The sequence below is a fragment of the Rhinolophus sinicus genome, linkage group LG04 (assembly GCF_036562045.2).
Source record: "Rhinolophus sinicus isolate RSC01 linkage group LG04, ASM3656204v1, whole genome shotgun sequence".
NCBI classification, from domain to species: Eukaryota; Metazoa; Chordata; class Mammalia; order Chiroptera; family Rhinolophidae; genus Rhinolophus; species Rhinolophus sinicus.
This window is the reverse complement of record NC_133754.1, coordinates 52,082,319-52,099,170: the sequence shown is the minus strand read 5'-3', so window position 1 is coordinate 52,099,170 and position 16,852 is coordinate 52,082,319. Positions and strand designations below refer to the sequence as shown.

The following is a 16,852-nucleotide window of genomic DNA, read 5'->3' as shown; positions in this document are numbered from 1 at the left end:
GGAATGTTTAAAGGCTGTATGAAAGTGTGTCCATATTTCAGGGGCAGTGACAGGCCTCCTCTCTGGAGGTGAGAGTTTTGTGTGTTTGATAAAGCCATTAATGGTCGGTAAATCATAGGCCCTTATTTGGATAAGGGAAGGGACTGATTCAAACAGAGCTAAACCACCCTGCCCCAAAAGCAAGATGATATTTTGCAAGGATGGGGTCATTTGTTACCAACAAGATATTTAGTTAAAGCATTATTATTTGTACTGTCTACAAAAACTGTAAAGTTCATACTGTGTTTCCCCGAAGATACGACCTAGCCGGACCATCAGCTCTAATGCGTCTTTCGGAGCAAAAATTAATACAAGACCCAGTCTTATTCTAACATAATATAAGACTGGGTATAATATAATATAATAATATAATATAATACAATTCAATACCGGGTCTTATATTAATTTTTGCTCCAAAAAAAATGCATTAGAGCTGATGGTCCAGCTAGGTCTTATTTTCAGGGAAACACGGTAGATGTTGTATTTCCTGGATGTTTGGTATAAAGCCATGAAAAAATGGTGATAATTAACTTACAGACTGGGAAAACTTGCAGACATTTCTGAAGAAAACAGAAATGGAGAAGTCATTAAAAGGGATTAATGACCTTCAAGTCCTTCAGAAATGAAGGCTTAGGAGAAATTGAATTATTCTACTGTATGTGAAAGGTTATCATATGTAGTTTCACCATAACAACAAAAAATAGTGATACTGAGAGTGTGACAAAGGATACTAGACATTTGGAGAATCTGGAAAGAATCTGGATTGACACTCTCCATTCAGGGACATAAGTCAAATATATGTTTGTTGAAATATAAAAATGGCCTATGCCAAAATCACAAATGTTTATTAGTAGTGGAGGCTTATGAGCTGCTAAAAAGGCAATAATAAGCTTGTTTTGTATTGTAGGATATATGCTTGCCTGGTATATAGACCTACATATTTCACCCTATACTTGGTATGCCTTTTCAGTCCATTTCTATGGGTATCCAAGAGAAGTAGCAGCCATTTCCAACTCATACGGAAAGGGTCCTGCTATTGAAATGATCTTTCCAAAGATGAAATCTCAAGGATAATAGCCAAATATATGGAAATAACTTCATCCTGCTGACCACTGTTTACCAGTCAAGAATAGAGCACCAAGCGAGAATGAGGATGGTGGTGCCTGCAGCTTTCCATATACAGTTAAGTATGTATTGCTGTCAGTTTGAAGGCAGTTTTAAGAATCTCAAATAAATAAATTATGTACTACATGTGTCATGATGAGGAAGGGCTTTCTGGAGGAAGGAGGCTTCTTCTGTAATTAATAAAAAGAATGTTGCCAAGTTGGTAGCAAGAATGAGAGCATTTGACAATATTAGGAAAATGCATAAAATAATTTATGAGTCTATATTTAGAAATAAAGAGTTGAAAATTAAACACAATGCTCTCCAATAGATGAATATTATCAGTTTTAAACAATGCTCAAGGGTTTTACAGATATTATGGGTAAATCTACATAATGTCTTCCTATATTAGTAGATAGGGATTGCTGTTGATATGAAAAAATTTTGTTTATATGATAGAGATAGCGATGTAAAGATTCTTGCATTATACTTATACAAAGATAAGTATAAACACCTGCAGAGACTCTAAGATTACGTGTATGCATAAGTATTTTTTCTGCCAATTCTTCCATATTTAAATTTAGAAACTTTGAAGACAAATTAAAAAAAAAGATTTTGTTGAATTTCTTTTAGGATCTTGTTAGTCTTAGATATTATTTTATTAAAATACTAATTTTATACATTGGGCATTTGTAACTCTTTTTTTTTTGTACACTGGGCATTTGGGCATTTGTAACTCCAAAAGAAGAGTTTTAGCAACATACTCAATGCTGAATATTTTTATAATAAAATGATTTAAAATGTCTTGTCCTTTCAATGAATTGGTAATCCTTCAAATGTCCCTTCAGAAAAAGGTAATCTGTGTTCCTCAACTGACTTTGAAAGATTATAAATATACTGCAGTCTCATATAGAAAAATATCTCAAATATAAGGCTCCTTGAAAGAAAATTATTTGTCTCTAGTATATTTAAAGGCATGCATTCTGTAAAGTAACTAATTATATGAATACCTGGAAAAAAAAATCCAAAACTCCAGTCTGGTTACCAGGAGAATAAGCTGTTTCCATGGTAACTCCCTCTTGTACACATTCTGTTTGCTCCTGTAGAAAAAGCACTTCATTGATATACTGGTGCATCTTCTCATTGGTCATGTTGACACAAAGCTATTGTGGGAGGAAAAGAAAACAATTTATAAGACAATATGACCATGTATATCCACTCTTTCTACAACACATTTTCAGATTGGTGAAATATTGCCTCAAGAACGTTCCACACCAATTAATCTATCGAGATAAAGTATTACAGTATTGCCTGAGAACCCAAAGTAAAGTGTTTCACATGATATTGTTGACTTCATATGGTCTGGTTATTTAACATAAAGTATGCAGGAAAAAACAGGTATAATTACAACATTAACTTACAAATTTTGGGTCTAAAATACATTTGAGAATTTAAAAATTATTTCCCAAAGGAAATACTTGGTCTCTAGTCAACAAGTGAAGATAAAAGCTGGGTCAACCATGAGAGCCCAGAGAAAGGAGAAGCATTTCTTGCCTCCTGCTTTCCTTGTATATCCATGATGGGCAAGAGAACTGGGCTACTTTCAGAAAGAATAACTAGTCTAAGCATTCTATTGCAGAAAACTATTTGCTTTCTCTGAAATTATTTTATATTCCTCCAACTGTCAATTTTTCTCTTCCCACAAGACATTCCCATCAAATATGTCATTTCTTAACCTCAAACTTTTAATTTCTTAATCTTAAAAAATTATCTTAAAATATTTAAAAAAAAATAAAATAACCCAAATCTAATAAAGTCTTACTTCCCCTTCTAGGCTACACTCTGACTTTTTTGCTTTCTTTTATAACAAATAAATCTCAAAAGAATTCTTATTATCTCCTCCCCACTATTGAAACAACCCTAATAAAATTTTGCCCCCATGGTGCTACCAAAATTGCTTTTGTGGAAGTCACCAGTGATGTGTGCATTTCTACATCCAAAGCGCAATTCTCAGTGTTCATTTCCCTGGACCACCCAGAGATATTTGACCGTCGATCGCTCTGCTTCCCCAAAGCACTGCCTCACCGGGCTCCAGGGACATCACACTCCCTTGGCCTCCTACCTCTCTCCTCCTCTATCTCCTTCTGACTCCATCCTGGAGTGGTCCAGGGCTCAGTCCTTGGGACTCGTGTCTTCTCTACCTGCACCCACTTCCTTCATGCACTCAATCAGTCTCATAGATCATTATCTCTCCCATCTTCACCCTAACCATTGTATTATACTAGGTAAAATTTTAAAATCACTTAGAAATATTTAGAATTCAATAACTCACTGAAAATAATTAAAGACGAATAATTTATATAAATCAAAATAACTGATAAAAAGTTTTTAAAAGGAAATCAGATATCATTTGCAAAAGGAAAAATATCTGAGATTATATTTGATGTGAAATGTGCTGCATCTTTGAAGAAAATACCAAAGCTGTTGTAAATCACACAAGACTGGCATGGATACTGGAGAAAAGAAAGGCCACCCTGGGTCCCTCTTTGATATGTACCCATATTCTTCTCCAAGTCGGGTGTCTTCTTATCACCTGCTAAGTAGGAGCTCCTCCAAGACATTCCTTTCCCTCTACTGGGAGCTCATGGCTTCTCTCTAGGACATATAAGAGCATCCCTCCCGCTGCAGCTTACAATCAGTGAGTCACATCACCTTCTCAAATGAACACCAGGAAGGCTTTAATTTCCCATATGGTATCTGTGCCCGCCATAAGGGAGAGGCTAGTAATGAATTCATGAATTAAAAAAGAGCTGTTTTTCTCACAGGTCCAGCTCTTTGGGAGGATGAGAGTTTATGGGACCCTAGGGACACGAAGTCTCAGCAGGAAATTTTTTTCAGGGAAGACGCAAACATATCAGAGTGCGGGAAAACTGTCAGAAAAGAGAAGGAGTTTTTCCTGAGACTGGGATGCTTTGCTTTAAGTTCCCTTCTTGCTAGGGCTAGAATTCTGTGAGTAGGTATAAAAAGTTCCATGGTCCTCAGAAAACACGGTGACTGGAGAATGGCAGGATGGCAGGCACAGGGCTGCCTTGGCAGGAGTCAGAGAGCTGAAAATTGGAGGCTCTGATGACCTAATGCAGTCAAGTTATTTCAATGACGAATGTACATCAGTATTTCATTATTAATATGGTAGCTGGAGACTAATTGATATACTTGAACTATACCAAATGAAATAGTTAAATAATATTAATAACTGTATCGAAAATAAGACCTATATAGCATATACTGACATCCCAAAAATAACAAAAGTAATTCTTGTCTCCAGGTGAGAAAATGATGGAAAAACTTTCCAATAGTTTTTCTTGTACCTCTGCTTCATAGGAAAAAGTGGTTTCTGTAAATTAAGTGATAAATGAATGTCTGTAGATTGAATAACCTCCCCTATTGTACTCTATTACAAAATAAGATCTAAGTTAAAGTAAAATAAAACATACCACATTTCTACTGTCTTGGAGGTCATTTTAAAACCTAAAAAATTTTGAGGGAATTTGCTTAAACTTGGAATCACTCTGTGCATCATATTCTTCCTTCTACGCCTTCATCTACGATACCTGGAATTACTTGAATTTTCTCCCTTCTATCTGATTTGGCCAGTAGTTAACTACCACTTTTCCTCTCTGCCCTCTGACAACTGGATTTCATGAGATATACACAAACATGAAAGTTCTTTAGATTTACAGTTAAATGTTTCTTAAACTCTTACTTACACTGATCAGTTCTCCAAATATAAAAATATTAAAACTATAGTTATTTCAGTTGCGAACATGCCATACAAAACAATTAACTTTACTTGCTTGGTTATTAAGGCAAAAACAATTGAAAATGAATACAGACCAATACATTCTGCACATTGTAGCTGGTAAAGGGAGGGATGGAATTCATTATTTAAATGTCATATGAAAAAATATTTACTTCCTTGTAACTGATACCGTCTAGCAAATTCGTCCTATTATATTGTTCCATCAGAATTAAGTGCTATCATTAGATCAATAACTGTGTTTATGTCCAGGAATGATTCCGAAAAGACAAATTATTTTCTATAAAACTGTGTAGCATCTGTCCACAGTAGCATCCCCATTGTGAAAGGAAAACATTTAACTGTCAGTCTCATTTTAATCCAAAATGAAAAAAAAATAAAAATGAAAGTTCAGAAAATTGTTGCTGGAGGAAAAAGAATGGAAATTTTAAAAATGAGTTCACTTTGCTTAAAAAAATAATATTTTGATGTGTGCCCCCAATCCAATAATGTGTTAAACTCCTTTAATGCTAAAGCAATTTTGTTACTAAAGATTGATAAAGACTTAAAATGTGGGTAAAATATTTACAGTAAATGTACAGAAAAAGAATGACTCCATTACAGGCCAGAACCATTGGGAAAAGATTATCTTTGATTATATGATATACACTACTGTAATATTTTAAACTTTGATATTAAAAAATACATGAATCATGTAAGAAAACAAAAAGAGGTCCTATAATTCAGCAGTTTGATTTAAAAGTGGTTATGGAAAGTGTGCCCACATATATTTTAGGAAATAGGTTGCTCCAGAAGTAAATGTTGAAGCCCTGAAAATTAAGGTGAGGTCTGTTACTGCATAAAACAATAAAAAGAAATCCAATAAAGGATTCCAAAATAAGGACATCAGTGGCTGATTGTCCATTTGTACAAGAAATAGCCAAAGTATATGACATGACACTTATCTTTCCCCTCATTTTGAGATTCTCTAATTGAAATGACTTAGGTAGATGTGGATGTCTCAAGCATGCTTAATATAATTCTCTTATCATTTTGCATTCAGAATAGACTGCAGGCCTGTAGCTACAAAAATTACTTTGGATGACAATCTAACTAAATCCTCTTGTTCTTGATTGTCTTATAGGCAACTGACCATCTTTGTATGTATACCTGGCTGTAGTGTTATGACTGACTTGAGCATTAGTATAATTATAAAAAAAAAAAAGATATTTTAACTGGTTTTTGTTTACTAATTTTTTATGGAACTCAATTTCAGCTTTATGGAATTGATCCATTGTTTTAGTCAAAATGGTGACAGCAAGTGTGGAATGTGGATGCATCCACAGTAAATTAGAAAGAGCAAGAAGGGGTCAGAGTACCAGTCTTCTTTTCCTTCCTACCTCTCCCGCTGCCTGGGGAAGATCTAAAGAATCTGTCCACTTTTGGCTAACAGAAAAGGGCTTGGCCTGTGCTTTTGGATAGAGCATCTCAAGTTGTTACTTTCCTTGTCAAAATGATTCCTAAAACACGCAGCTTCTCTATTGAGCTTCTAACATTTTTAAGCTTCATCATCGGATGGTGCTTTGTGACATGGGGTGTTCCTTACAATATATCTAAACCTTTTATCGTACATCATGCTCTTCATATTCTGGAGAGGGAAACAAAGTAATTTATTAAGATCCCATAGGGAAAATTCCAGGGTGCTGTGTAAAACTGAGTAGACTGTGGAGTGATTTTTGACTTGTAGCTTTAATTACAGTGGTGCTTTCTGAGAGGAAAAATGTGTTTGTATTTCTAACAGAGGAGGGCAACACTGGCTGGTGGGTAACGGAAATCACTGGGAGCGTATGCAGCCCAAAAGAGAGTATGTTTCAAAGTAATGTGTACATCAATTTTTTTTCCCGAAACATTTTACCTTTCCCTATTCTAGACTGTTGAAAGCATTCACTGTTTGCACCAAAGTTAAAATATAAAAGAAGTGCCATAACATGAACTTTAAAACTGCCAGTAAATGTACCTAGGGAACTAATACAAACATATCATCCTATGTCAGCTATTAAGCTGAAAACTGGAAAAATGCATTCCATCAACCAAATGGTGGCCAAAATCATGGCAAGAACCTGCTTATTCTTGATTTTGTTTTCAACGAACTGTGTTATGTGTACATATGTGGGTGTGTGTCAAACACAATCAGAGAAAGATACAGTGAAAGATTCTTACAGGCAAATTAGTTTATGTATCTAGAAGCATAAATCTGCATCAATAATTGAGAATATCATTGACTTCAATGAAAAACAATCATTATTTTTGCTTCTCAACTCCATCCATCAGAATTGTGTTTGGGTTTCATTAAATTTCCAGGTATTACTCAGAGTTGACCTGACTGTGGGTGAAAGGTGAGTATTCATTGACGACAATGAACAATTATTCAGTATTGCTTAATTAGCATGTACCATTCTCTGATTAAAATACATGCTTTGTACATAAAGTGCTGTTGCTAACTGCTTTAGTAATAAAAATTACACACCCTTTGAAAACACTTTTTAGTAACAGAACATTATTGCTTATCCAGATGGCCTATCATTTGTATTAATGACAAACTTAATTTCTTGAGTAAATTTTCACCAACTGTTCTCCCTTTATTACTCAGTGAAATATATGGGAAGCAAAAATATACATAATAGGGCATGACATATACATCACAGAATTAAAGTAGGAAATTAATTAAAGTTGACTCCAGTTAAAGGCAGAGCCCCAGGCATTAGACAGTGATTTGCAATCCTACTGCACATTAGAATTAAGGGGCTTTTTTAAAAAGGCTGATCTCTGGGCCTGACCCCAAACCAATTAAATCAGAGTGGGGCACAGACATTGATATATTTTGAAAGATATCCAGGTGATTCTAATATAACAACATGGCTGAACGCACTGAGATAGATATGGAATAGAGCATGCACAATCCATTAACTGATTTGCATATATATATATATATATATATATATATATATATATATATATACACACACACACACACTTATAAATATTTATATATAAGTATATATGTATATTTATACACACACATATGTGATATATCATATATATGGCAGAGCAGAATGATGTGGTATTTCAGATATTCGGTATTTCTCGAATATATTCAACAAAACACTAATTGTACAAGATGTCAATTTCTATTGTCTAAAAAGCAATAAAACAGAGCCTAGTGGAGAAACACTGAGCTCAGCTAATGAGCTTCTCTGCAGGACTTCTCAGGGCCTTCACTGTGCCAAGTGTACTGTGAATCTCCAACTTACATTTTCAAAGAACTCCTTGGGGCTTACGAGACTGCTATGTGTTCTTTCCCCAACAAATTAATTATTGTCAATCTTGGCTCATTATCTATAAAATGGCGGGTGTGGAGTTTGGTGAGACGGTGTCTCTTCAATTTGTTTCAGCTTTAAGATTCTATAATTTATTTTGCCAACTTTGAATCTCCTGTTACTGTAGAGTTTTTCTTCTCTCCAACTTTGTTTGGGAAAGGACTGTTATTTAAAATAGTATATGATGGAAAATTTTAAACATATTCAGCAGTGAAGTGAATAATAAACCTCCATCTGCCATCAACCAACTTCAACAATTATCAACAATTACCAACTCATGGCCAATTCTGCTTTATCTATTTCCCTACTACCCTCAAAACTAGACTGATTTGAAGCAATTCTCAGACATTGTGTCTTTAGTTGGCAAATATTTTGGTATAATTATCTAAGATACAAGAACTGAAAAACACACATCCTTAGTACTTTTATCACACATAATTTCTATCAACAATAATTTCTTATTTTCACCAAAATGCGGATTTCACATTACATTAATTAATTCATAATTTTTTATACTTAAACAAATTAGGATCCAAATAATGTCCAAATATTTAATTGATGTATGTATCTATTACATCTCTTTGAATCTTTTACCCTCCCTCTTTTACATTTTCACCCTTGCAGTTGAAGAAATCAGGTCATTTGTTCCATACAGTTTCCCACATTCTGGATTTTGCAGAGTGCATCCTCATGGTTTATTTCAGTATGTTCCTCTGTCCTCAGTTCTTGTTAATTAGTAGTTAGTTCAAGAAACTTCATTATATTCAGGCTTTTTTCCTTTCCTTCCTCCCTGCCTCTCTTTCTCCTTTCCCCTCCCTCCCTCCCTGCCTCCCTATCTTCCTTCCTACCTTCTTCTCTTTTCTGTTTTTCTTAGCAAGAACAGTTGATATGCATCTTGTATATGTTGTCACTCTTTTGCTAATGTTATCAACAATTGAAACTCATTGCCTAGAGTCATTACTTATTAGGAGCTGCAAAATTGAGTTGCTCTGATTCTGTCATCCATTCTTCATTTGTTTGTAGTGGGACTACCTCAAGTTATATTTATAGATTAACTTAGAGAGAATCAGCATCTTTATAATATTAAGTCTTTTTGTCTAAAAATGCAGTATGTCTTTCCATTTGTTTTAAATGTAATTATGTGACTTTCAGGAATATTTTACGGATTAACTAACTTTGGCTATTTACTTATTTTTCACAATGTTGTCTTCTTTTCCGTTCCGTCTTTTGAAAAGGTATTTTAAAAAAATATAAAAGTCACTGGTTTTACATGCTGATTTTACAACTTGATAGTTTCTATTAACAAGAAAGTATCTCCTTAATAGAGATAAGAGGATAACTTTTTTAATCAAGTTATCTCACTTATAGTAATGTTTACATTCATTCTTTCCAGTTTTCTAAATATATCATCATCTCTTAAAGTGGAAATATTACTATTTTTCTCTCTTCTCCACTTTTTGCCACAAATTGCTTTCTTTTTTCTAATAGTACCGGCACTGAAATGTGTAAGAAGTTACCCTTGTGTTGTTTATCATCTTTCTACTTATCAAGCATTATCAACTTGGAATTCACTGACTGTGTAAGTGAAGAGGCTATCCTTTAAACAATTTAGGAGGTATTTTTGCAGTGCTAGAGATCAACTTCACACACACAAAAAAAAGAGTTTATGAAGTTCAGGTATTACATGACAGACAGTGAGCTGGTAATAGTGTAATTATTTAATTAATCAGGGTAGTAGATTTAGAGCCTTTTGATATATACTTCAGGACTCAAATTACTTAGCATGCCCCTCCCCATTGAACTACTGCTGACATATATAACATTTATGTATATATATATATATATATATATATATATATATATATATATATATATAATATTTTTACTATAAATATATTTATTATACTATATGAAATAGCTCTAAATAGAAAAGACTCATTAAAAGTCAAAGAAAATGGGATTAGCATTTCCTATGAGCTGAAACAAATTCTTGTCTAAAGAATCACAAGCATCCATTTAATCTTTCAGAGGTACTTGAGGGCACTGAGGTCAGAGATGCTAGGGTTTTGGAGTGCTTCTTGCTATCTCCTCTAATTTGTCCCTTTTCTGAACATTTGTCAAGCTTCTTATGGAGGCACGATTGTTAAGAAATACATACAGTTAGTCCTCAGCAAAGAGAACCACTAGGAAATACACTATGAAGATTTTTTTCTTATGAGTTTATTCTTAAAATTTCAATTAAAAGCACATTTGTTAAGCTTCCATTATAAACAAAATGCTGCACCAAACAACATTTCAACTCTGCAGGAGTTGACATTATAATGAATAGCTGATAGATGGGTCAAAAAGCTCAAAACGGAATGACATAAATACTTATAAAAGCACTAATATTTTTCTGGGTTTGATTCTGAATACTACCTTGACTTGTTAAACATTTCTTTGAAAGTTTCCAATGAAATAAAAAATGAGAACGTTCACATTCTACTCACAACTCAAGAATTTAGAATGTATCATCCAAACCAATGGCCTTTAGAAAATCCCCATGCAAATTTAGGAATTTGCTAAATCGATCCACTGTAAAATGAGTTTCATCCCAAAGAAAATAATTTTATTCTCCAAATGGCTCCTAGTTAGTGTTGTGTACAACACCCAAGCAAACCTACTAAGAAAAAGGTATAAATTTAAAACATATATTTCTCTTTTTATAACTTGTCTAAAAATTGGTCTTGAGATTTTACCCATAAATGCCTAAAACTAGCTTTGGATTTTTAATAGAGACTCATTTTTAGGGTTTGAAAAAATGTCATTCCTTGTTATATAAAAAGCTCAGATTGTAAATATATTCCAAAATAAATCATTAAAATATTTAGCAGAAAGAATAATAAGGGATATACATAATTGCAGTAAAATTAAAAAAGGTTTTAATAAGAAAATAATGTAAATGTTTGCACGTATCCATTGTCAGCACAGACAAGACAGATAATTGCGTGGGGGGTGAAGCAGGGGACTGACCGCATGGCCCCTAGTAGAGGCCCTGACACTGTTCCACCTGAGATTCCTTCACGTTACTTACCAGGTGAGGGAGAAACCAGGGAGTCTCATTGCAGACATGAAAGCATGCACGCTTTTGAAGGTAAAAATGGAAGGAATCAATACGGCTGCCAGATACCATTCAAACACTTGGCTCTGAGAAACACATCACAAGAGGCAGTCTGCAGACCTGTGTATATTGTTGTACGTCCTATTGGTCATTTTTTAACTGAGTTCTTCCTTATGTTCATCACTATTTTTTTAATAATAAGCAATAAATAAGTAAAACCATGAAGACCTCCTTTTTCCATGAATCCATGGATACAAAGTATGAAAAGAGAAAAAAATATCTATGGCCTCCTTGGTCTTATTTCATACTAGACTTTTTGTAAAGTTTTGTAAAAAGCATGATTCATGGTGATTCACCCTGTATTAGGTGAGTCAGCATGATTTAGGATGTACTCACAGGATGCTGCATCACCTTTTTTTAGGAAAAACAAATGGCTGGATTTTAAAAATTTAAGTGTTCCATTTACAACAGTAACAGTGGCTATGCACCATTTCTCAAACTGGTTCAGTAAGCAAGCAAACAACACCAGAATCTCTATAATAATAATCTTGTTTGATATTACAACTCTGTAAATCTATAATGATCCTGAGTTTACAGATAAGGAAACCAAAACTAATTATAAACTCTTCATCTTTGCCAAGATAGCTCTACTAGTAAAAGTCACAGAACTGGGTTTCAGACTAATTCTATTTAATTCCTTATCCAGTGTCCTTAATCACCACATCATCTACTTTACAATATAGCTCAACAAGTTATGTAATTATTAACAATTCTCCCTAAACAGTGCAGAGTTGTAATTCTTCATGCAATACAGTGCAGCTTGGTTTTCTGTTTCCACCTGTACCTTTTTTACAGGTTTATTTTACCTTCTCTGTGTGGTCAAGCAAACTCTATTTCCACTCTATTCTTTAACACTTAATTTTTAGAGATATCTAATTTGATGAAACTATTTATCCAATACTATCAAGATACGTAAAGAATTTAGTGCTTTTCCAAGTGCCCTAAATTGTAAATGGATTAAAAATAACCAACGCCTCTTTAATCTATTTTCATGAGTTCTCCATAGTCATATGTATGCATGTCACGTAAAGATGAATCTACAAATAACAGCATTTAACATAAAAGAGTATCTTCATTCCGATTTTTGGCGAAGGTTTCTAAAGATCTTTGCCCTGACTGCAAATACAGATGCCTTCTGTCTATCTGTCTGACCTACTTGAAATAGTAAAAGTACAACTCAGCTCTTTATCTAGTATTGTCTTTCAAGACAAGTGCCTCTGTTTAAAAAAAAAAAAAAAATGGCTACGGCACTTGTTTACAATGCCACAAAAAATGATAAATATGTCAACAAAGCAGGGACATTAATTTTAAAACAGGATTGTAAAGTACTTATTTCTGCATTTGTAAGTGTTAGGTCTCTGAAGGATAGAGACCTTGACTTAACATTAGGTCTCAGAATGTCAGGTCTCAGAGATCTCGACTTACAGACAGAGCTATGTCCGCAAGAAAACAACAAAATGTCTGCTGGCCTGCACCTGCAGACAGAGCCAAACTTGCGATTAACAGAAAACGCCACAAAACAGCTACTGGCTTGCAGGCAGTCAATATTTTCTGTTCAAACAATGCTACCCTGTGAGCACAGCCCTTATAACACCCTCCTCACCCTTCCTTCCGGGCTGCAAGTCTCCTTTAGATATGCAGCCTGGGCTGTAGCAGTCTTTGCTCAGTCCGATATACTTTTCTTTCTTACAATAAAAACTTTCTTAACTTGCCTGACCATGCATGTTCCTCTACCGACCGACCTATCAATAAGTAATTATGCAAATAGTCTCCGTTGAATTAAAAAGAGTGAACTTATTTTATAAAGTTTATAAAATTAAAAAAAAAATCCCACTTACTTGTTCAAATTCATTCTTTTGAAATTCTTCAAAACCACAGATGTCCAGTATTCCAATATCTAATGTCTGGGTGCTGAAATGAAACAATGAAACAGTGACTAGGATACTTAAACCTCTTACATGACTCCTGCCCACGCTAACCTCAGGTCAGAGAAATCCAGCCAGCTAGCATCTCTCTACCAATATGAAGTACAAGCATGCAAATAATTATCTTAGAGTCTGGTGAAAACTCTGAAAATTAGGGGGGAAAGGTATTCTTTCAATGCCCTGCTTCAAACACAGATACATTGACAAAAATACATTGATTTTAAGTTTAAAATGTCACCACGCATGGGTGGTTTAATATTTGCTTCTCTGAAACAGTCCTGTCTTTTCTCCTTTGACTAGACTTGCTTTCTCTGAAGGAATGTGTGCCCACCTGGGAAGTGGCTCTCACAGCTAATATTGAATCTTCTTAGGCTGCACAAGCAGGAAGCAAGCAATGTATTCAACACACATAAGTAGAATACAAGGTAAATCACAATTAAGCCACGTGCATGTTCTTTGATGGCTCAAAGTGAGCCACTTCATAATTATATTATGATTTTCCTAAAAGAATTCTTATAAATAAAGAAGCACGAAGAACATGAAACTTGGTTGCAAAGTTTAATGAATTCAATGTAAGTACCCTGTGAATTTCTTTTTCTAATTTATTTATTTGTTTGTTTGTTTGTTTGTTTTTATGTAAACAACCCTCAGAGTTTGCTACAGTCTTGGATGGTCAAATCACAGATGTCAGAACCCTTGTGGTGAGTGAGGAAAGGAGGAAGAAAACCTGTCAGCAGTGCTGACAACCCGGGTTCTGTGAGGAATGTGGAGGCCGCACAAGGGAGTGTGCATGACGCTGCTTCTTGTAAAGAAAGCTTCCAGATGATTCTAGAATGCTGGTCACCTAGAGGGCACACACCCCACCCCTTCCATATTGCTGGTCTAGGACTTTAGTAGGATGATTGCTTTCCTCATTTTCTGATAGTGGGTGTGATATTCCATCACCATTGTGATGCTTATTGTTTTAATCCCACTACTCTTGTTGATGGACCTGTTTTGTTGTTGTTTCCTCTCCACCTGATTTGTCCAAACTACACTGGCGACTGACTCTTTTTGTATCTATATTTTGTTTTCACAATCATTACATAATCATAATACTTTAGGGTCTGTCATACGTCACTTAAATGACCTCCCTCCCCTTGAATAAAAGGTAGAGTGTTGATTCTATGATATCCTGCCTGTGAGATTATTTGTTGTACATGGTACACACATGAGATTCATAAGCAGGAGGGAGAACGTTTTAAAAGCTCTTAATATGAACTTCACATGGCCAAGGATATGAAGCAGTGAGGGAAAGGAAGAATCATTCTAGGTCATTGCTTTAGTTTTTTAAAAGAAAATGTATAATTAGCTTTGTACCTCACCCTGTGTGCCCAAATAAACTCCACATGGATTAGAAAGCTGACTATTAGAATAAGAAGTTGTAAAATGTAGAAGAAAACAAATGCGATTACTTATTTTTTTGCTTTCAGTTTTGCAGGATATTATAAATAAAATTAAATTCTGTTAGAGGTAAGTATTATTTTAAAGTGTATTGTCTCATTCATTTTCATAGATATTTTTTCAATCCACTGACCTTTGTGTTCAGTCATACATCATCTCCCATCCACCCATCCTTCTTTCCATCCTGCTATCTTTATAAGCACAAAGAGATGTCAGCAATGGTGTTCACTGAGTGGTAACAATGATTTGAGAGAATTAGGATACTTTGTTGCTGTGTGTGTGTGTGTGTGTGTGTGTGTGTGTGTGTGTGTGTGTTTTCCATGTCATGAGCTGCATTGTTTCTGTTGTAGGAGCTTAGTGATAAAACTTGTCAGGTTTTGAAGTTGTTTTGCCTTGGGTATGAAACTTAATTCAAAACGTTTTAGTTGGATAACTTTGGGCAAGTTACTTAAATCGTCTGAGCTGCAGTTTCATCATCTATGAAACTAAGATAACAAGCACTATGGGATCACCTAGATTGTTGTTAAGATTAGAGGTGATGTACACAAACCACTAAGATAATAGCTAGTATTACAGTATATCTCCAATCACTGGAAGATGCTTTAAATACTAGTTTTTTAAACTTGCTGTAAAAATTAAGAGAATGGCTTATAGAAGAAATATAAATGACTAATAGGCATGTTAAAAATGTCAATCTCATTGAAACTGCAAAAGAAATAAAATTTTAAAAATTAGGATGAGAAAGTTAGTCCCACACACTTTTCTTAGGAGTTTAAGTTGGTAGAGCCTTTAAAAACAATTTAGTTATATGGCATAAAGCTTTGAAATGTTCATTTGAACTAGGACTTCCACATATCGAACCTTTACTAAGACAATTATCAGGAATGCAATTAAAGACTTATGAACAGGGTTTTCGTTGTTCTCTTAATTACAGTACCAAAACCAAAAAGGAATAATAAATACCCCACACTAAAGACGCATTTAATTAAATGGCATGCATCCTATGATGAACTCATTTTGGGAAACTGTCAAGTCAACAGACAGCAATATATAAGTTCCGTATAAAGAATAACCCCAACTGTATATAGAAGACCTAGAAAGAAGTACAGCCAGCCTGAGAAGAAGAACTAAAGATGGTTTGTTTACTTCTTTTTATTGTTTTGAATTTTCTAAGGTTTCTCTAGTGAAACAATATTATTTTAATTACCAGTAAATACAGTTGTGTGTATAAAGACACTATGAAACCACGGCAAATGTTCTTGAACAACAAGCTAAAAACTACAGCTGGAAGAAAATGTATACCTTTTGAATATTTACAGTAACTTATAGCATAATTTCAACCATGTTAAAAAGGAAAAAAAACCAAAAGTAAATCCATGGCACAGTGAACAGTGTCTTGAACAGGAGACCGAGAGGTACTTTCTTAATTTTTTAAATGTCTTATACTGGGTATTATAATACTCTTTATCATTAACCTTTATTTAAAAGACATATGATTAAATACTTGTTGGGTATTTTCTGAGTTGGTGGAGGAAGGAACAACAATACCCTTAAGGGCAGAGAGAAAAAAGCACAGTTCAGCAGAGATGGTGGAGAAAGGTGGTTGTTTAGGGATAGAAAGTGCAACAGGGACCCCAGGAGACGGAAGAGCAAGAGCAAGGGCACTTCCTAAAGGCCATGTGCTAGTCATGCTTCCTGCCAACTTCTCTCAGGACCTCATATCTGACTCCCCTGCCTGATGGCTAGCTGGCATTGGTGACAACAGCCCTATAATTACGGCACATGAGGTTGACAGGAGTTAGGAAAAAGGGCAAAACGTACCAGTGACACGATGACACTATATACGTCCTTCCCCTTCTCGTAAGGATGGTGACTTTGTGGTGACGAGCAGAGAAAGGATGCTGAGGCGACCCAGGGATGTGGGTGCGCAAAGTATAAAAGATTCTTGTTCAGATTTTGGAAAGTAAATTATTAATTAATAATTTAGAGCAACATAAATTTGGTTTTA

General features: G+C 34.7%; 1 protein-coding gene across 4 annotated transcripts in view; it reads right to left on the bottom strand.

Moving 5' to 3' along the window:
* Nucleotides 1-16,852, bottom strand: part of MYO16 (myosin XVI) — a 542,975-nt gene that overhangs the window by 167,620 nt on the left and 358,503 nt on the right. For all 4 annotated transcript variants that reach the window (XM_074329517.1, XM_074329516.1, XM_019731063.2 and 1 more), the window contains 2 exons: nucleotides 13,315-13,387; nucleotides 2,154-2,306 (listed from right to left, as the gene is read on the bottom strand). In XM_074329517.1, coding sequence (XP_074185618.1) covers nucleotides 2,154-2,306; nucleotides 13,315-13,387 — 226 coding nt within the window. The remainder of the gene's footprint in view (nucleotides 1-2,153; nucleotides 2,307-13,314; nucleotides 13,388-16,852) is intronic.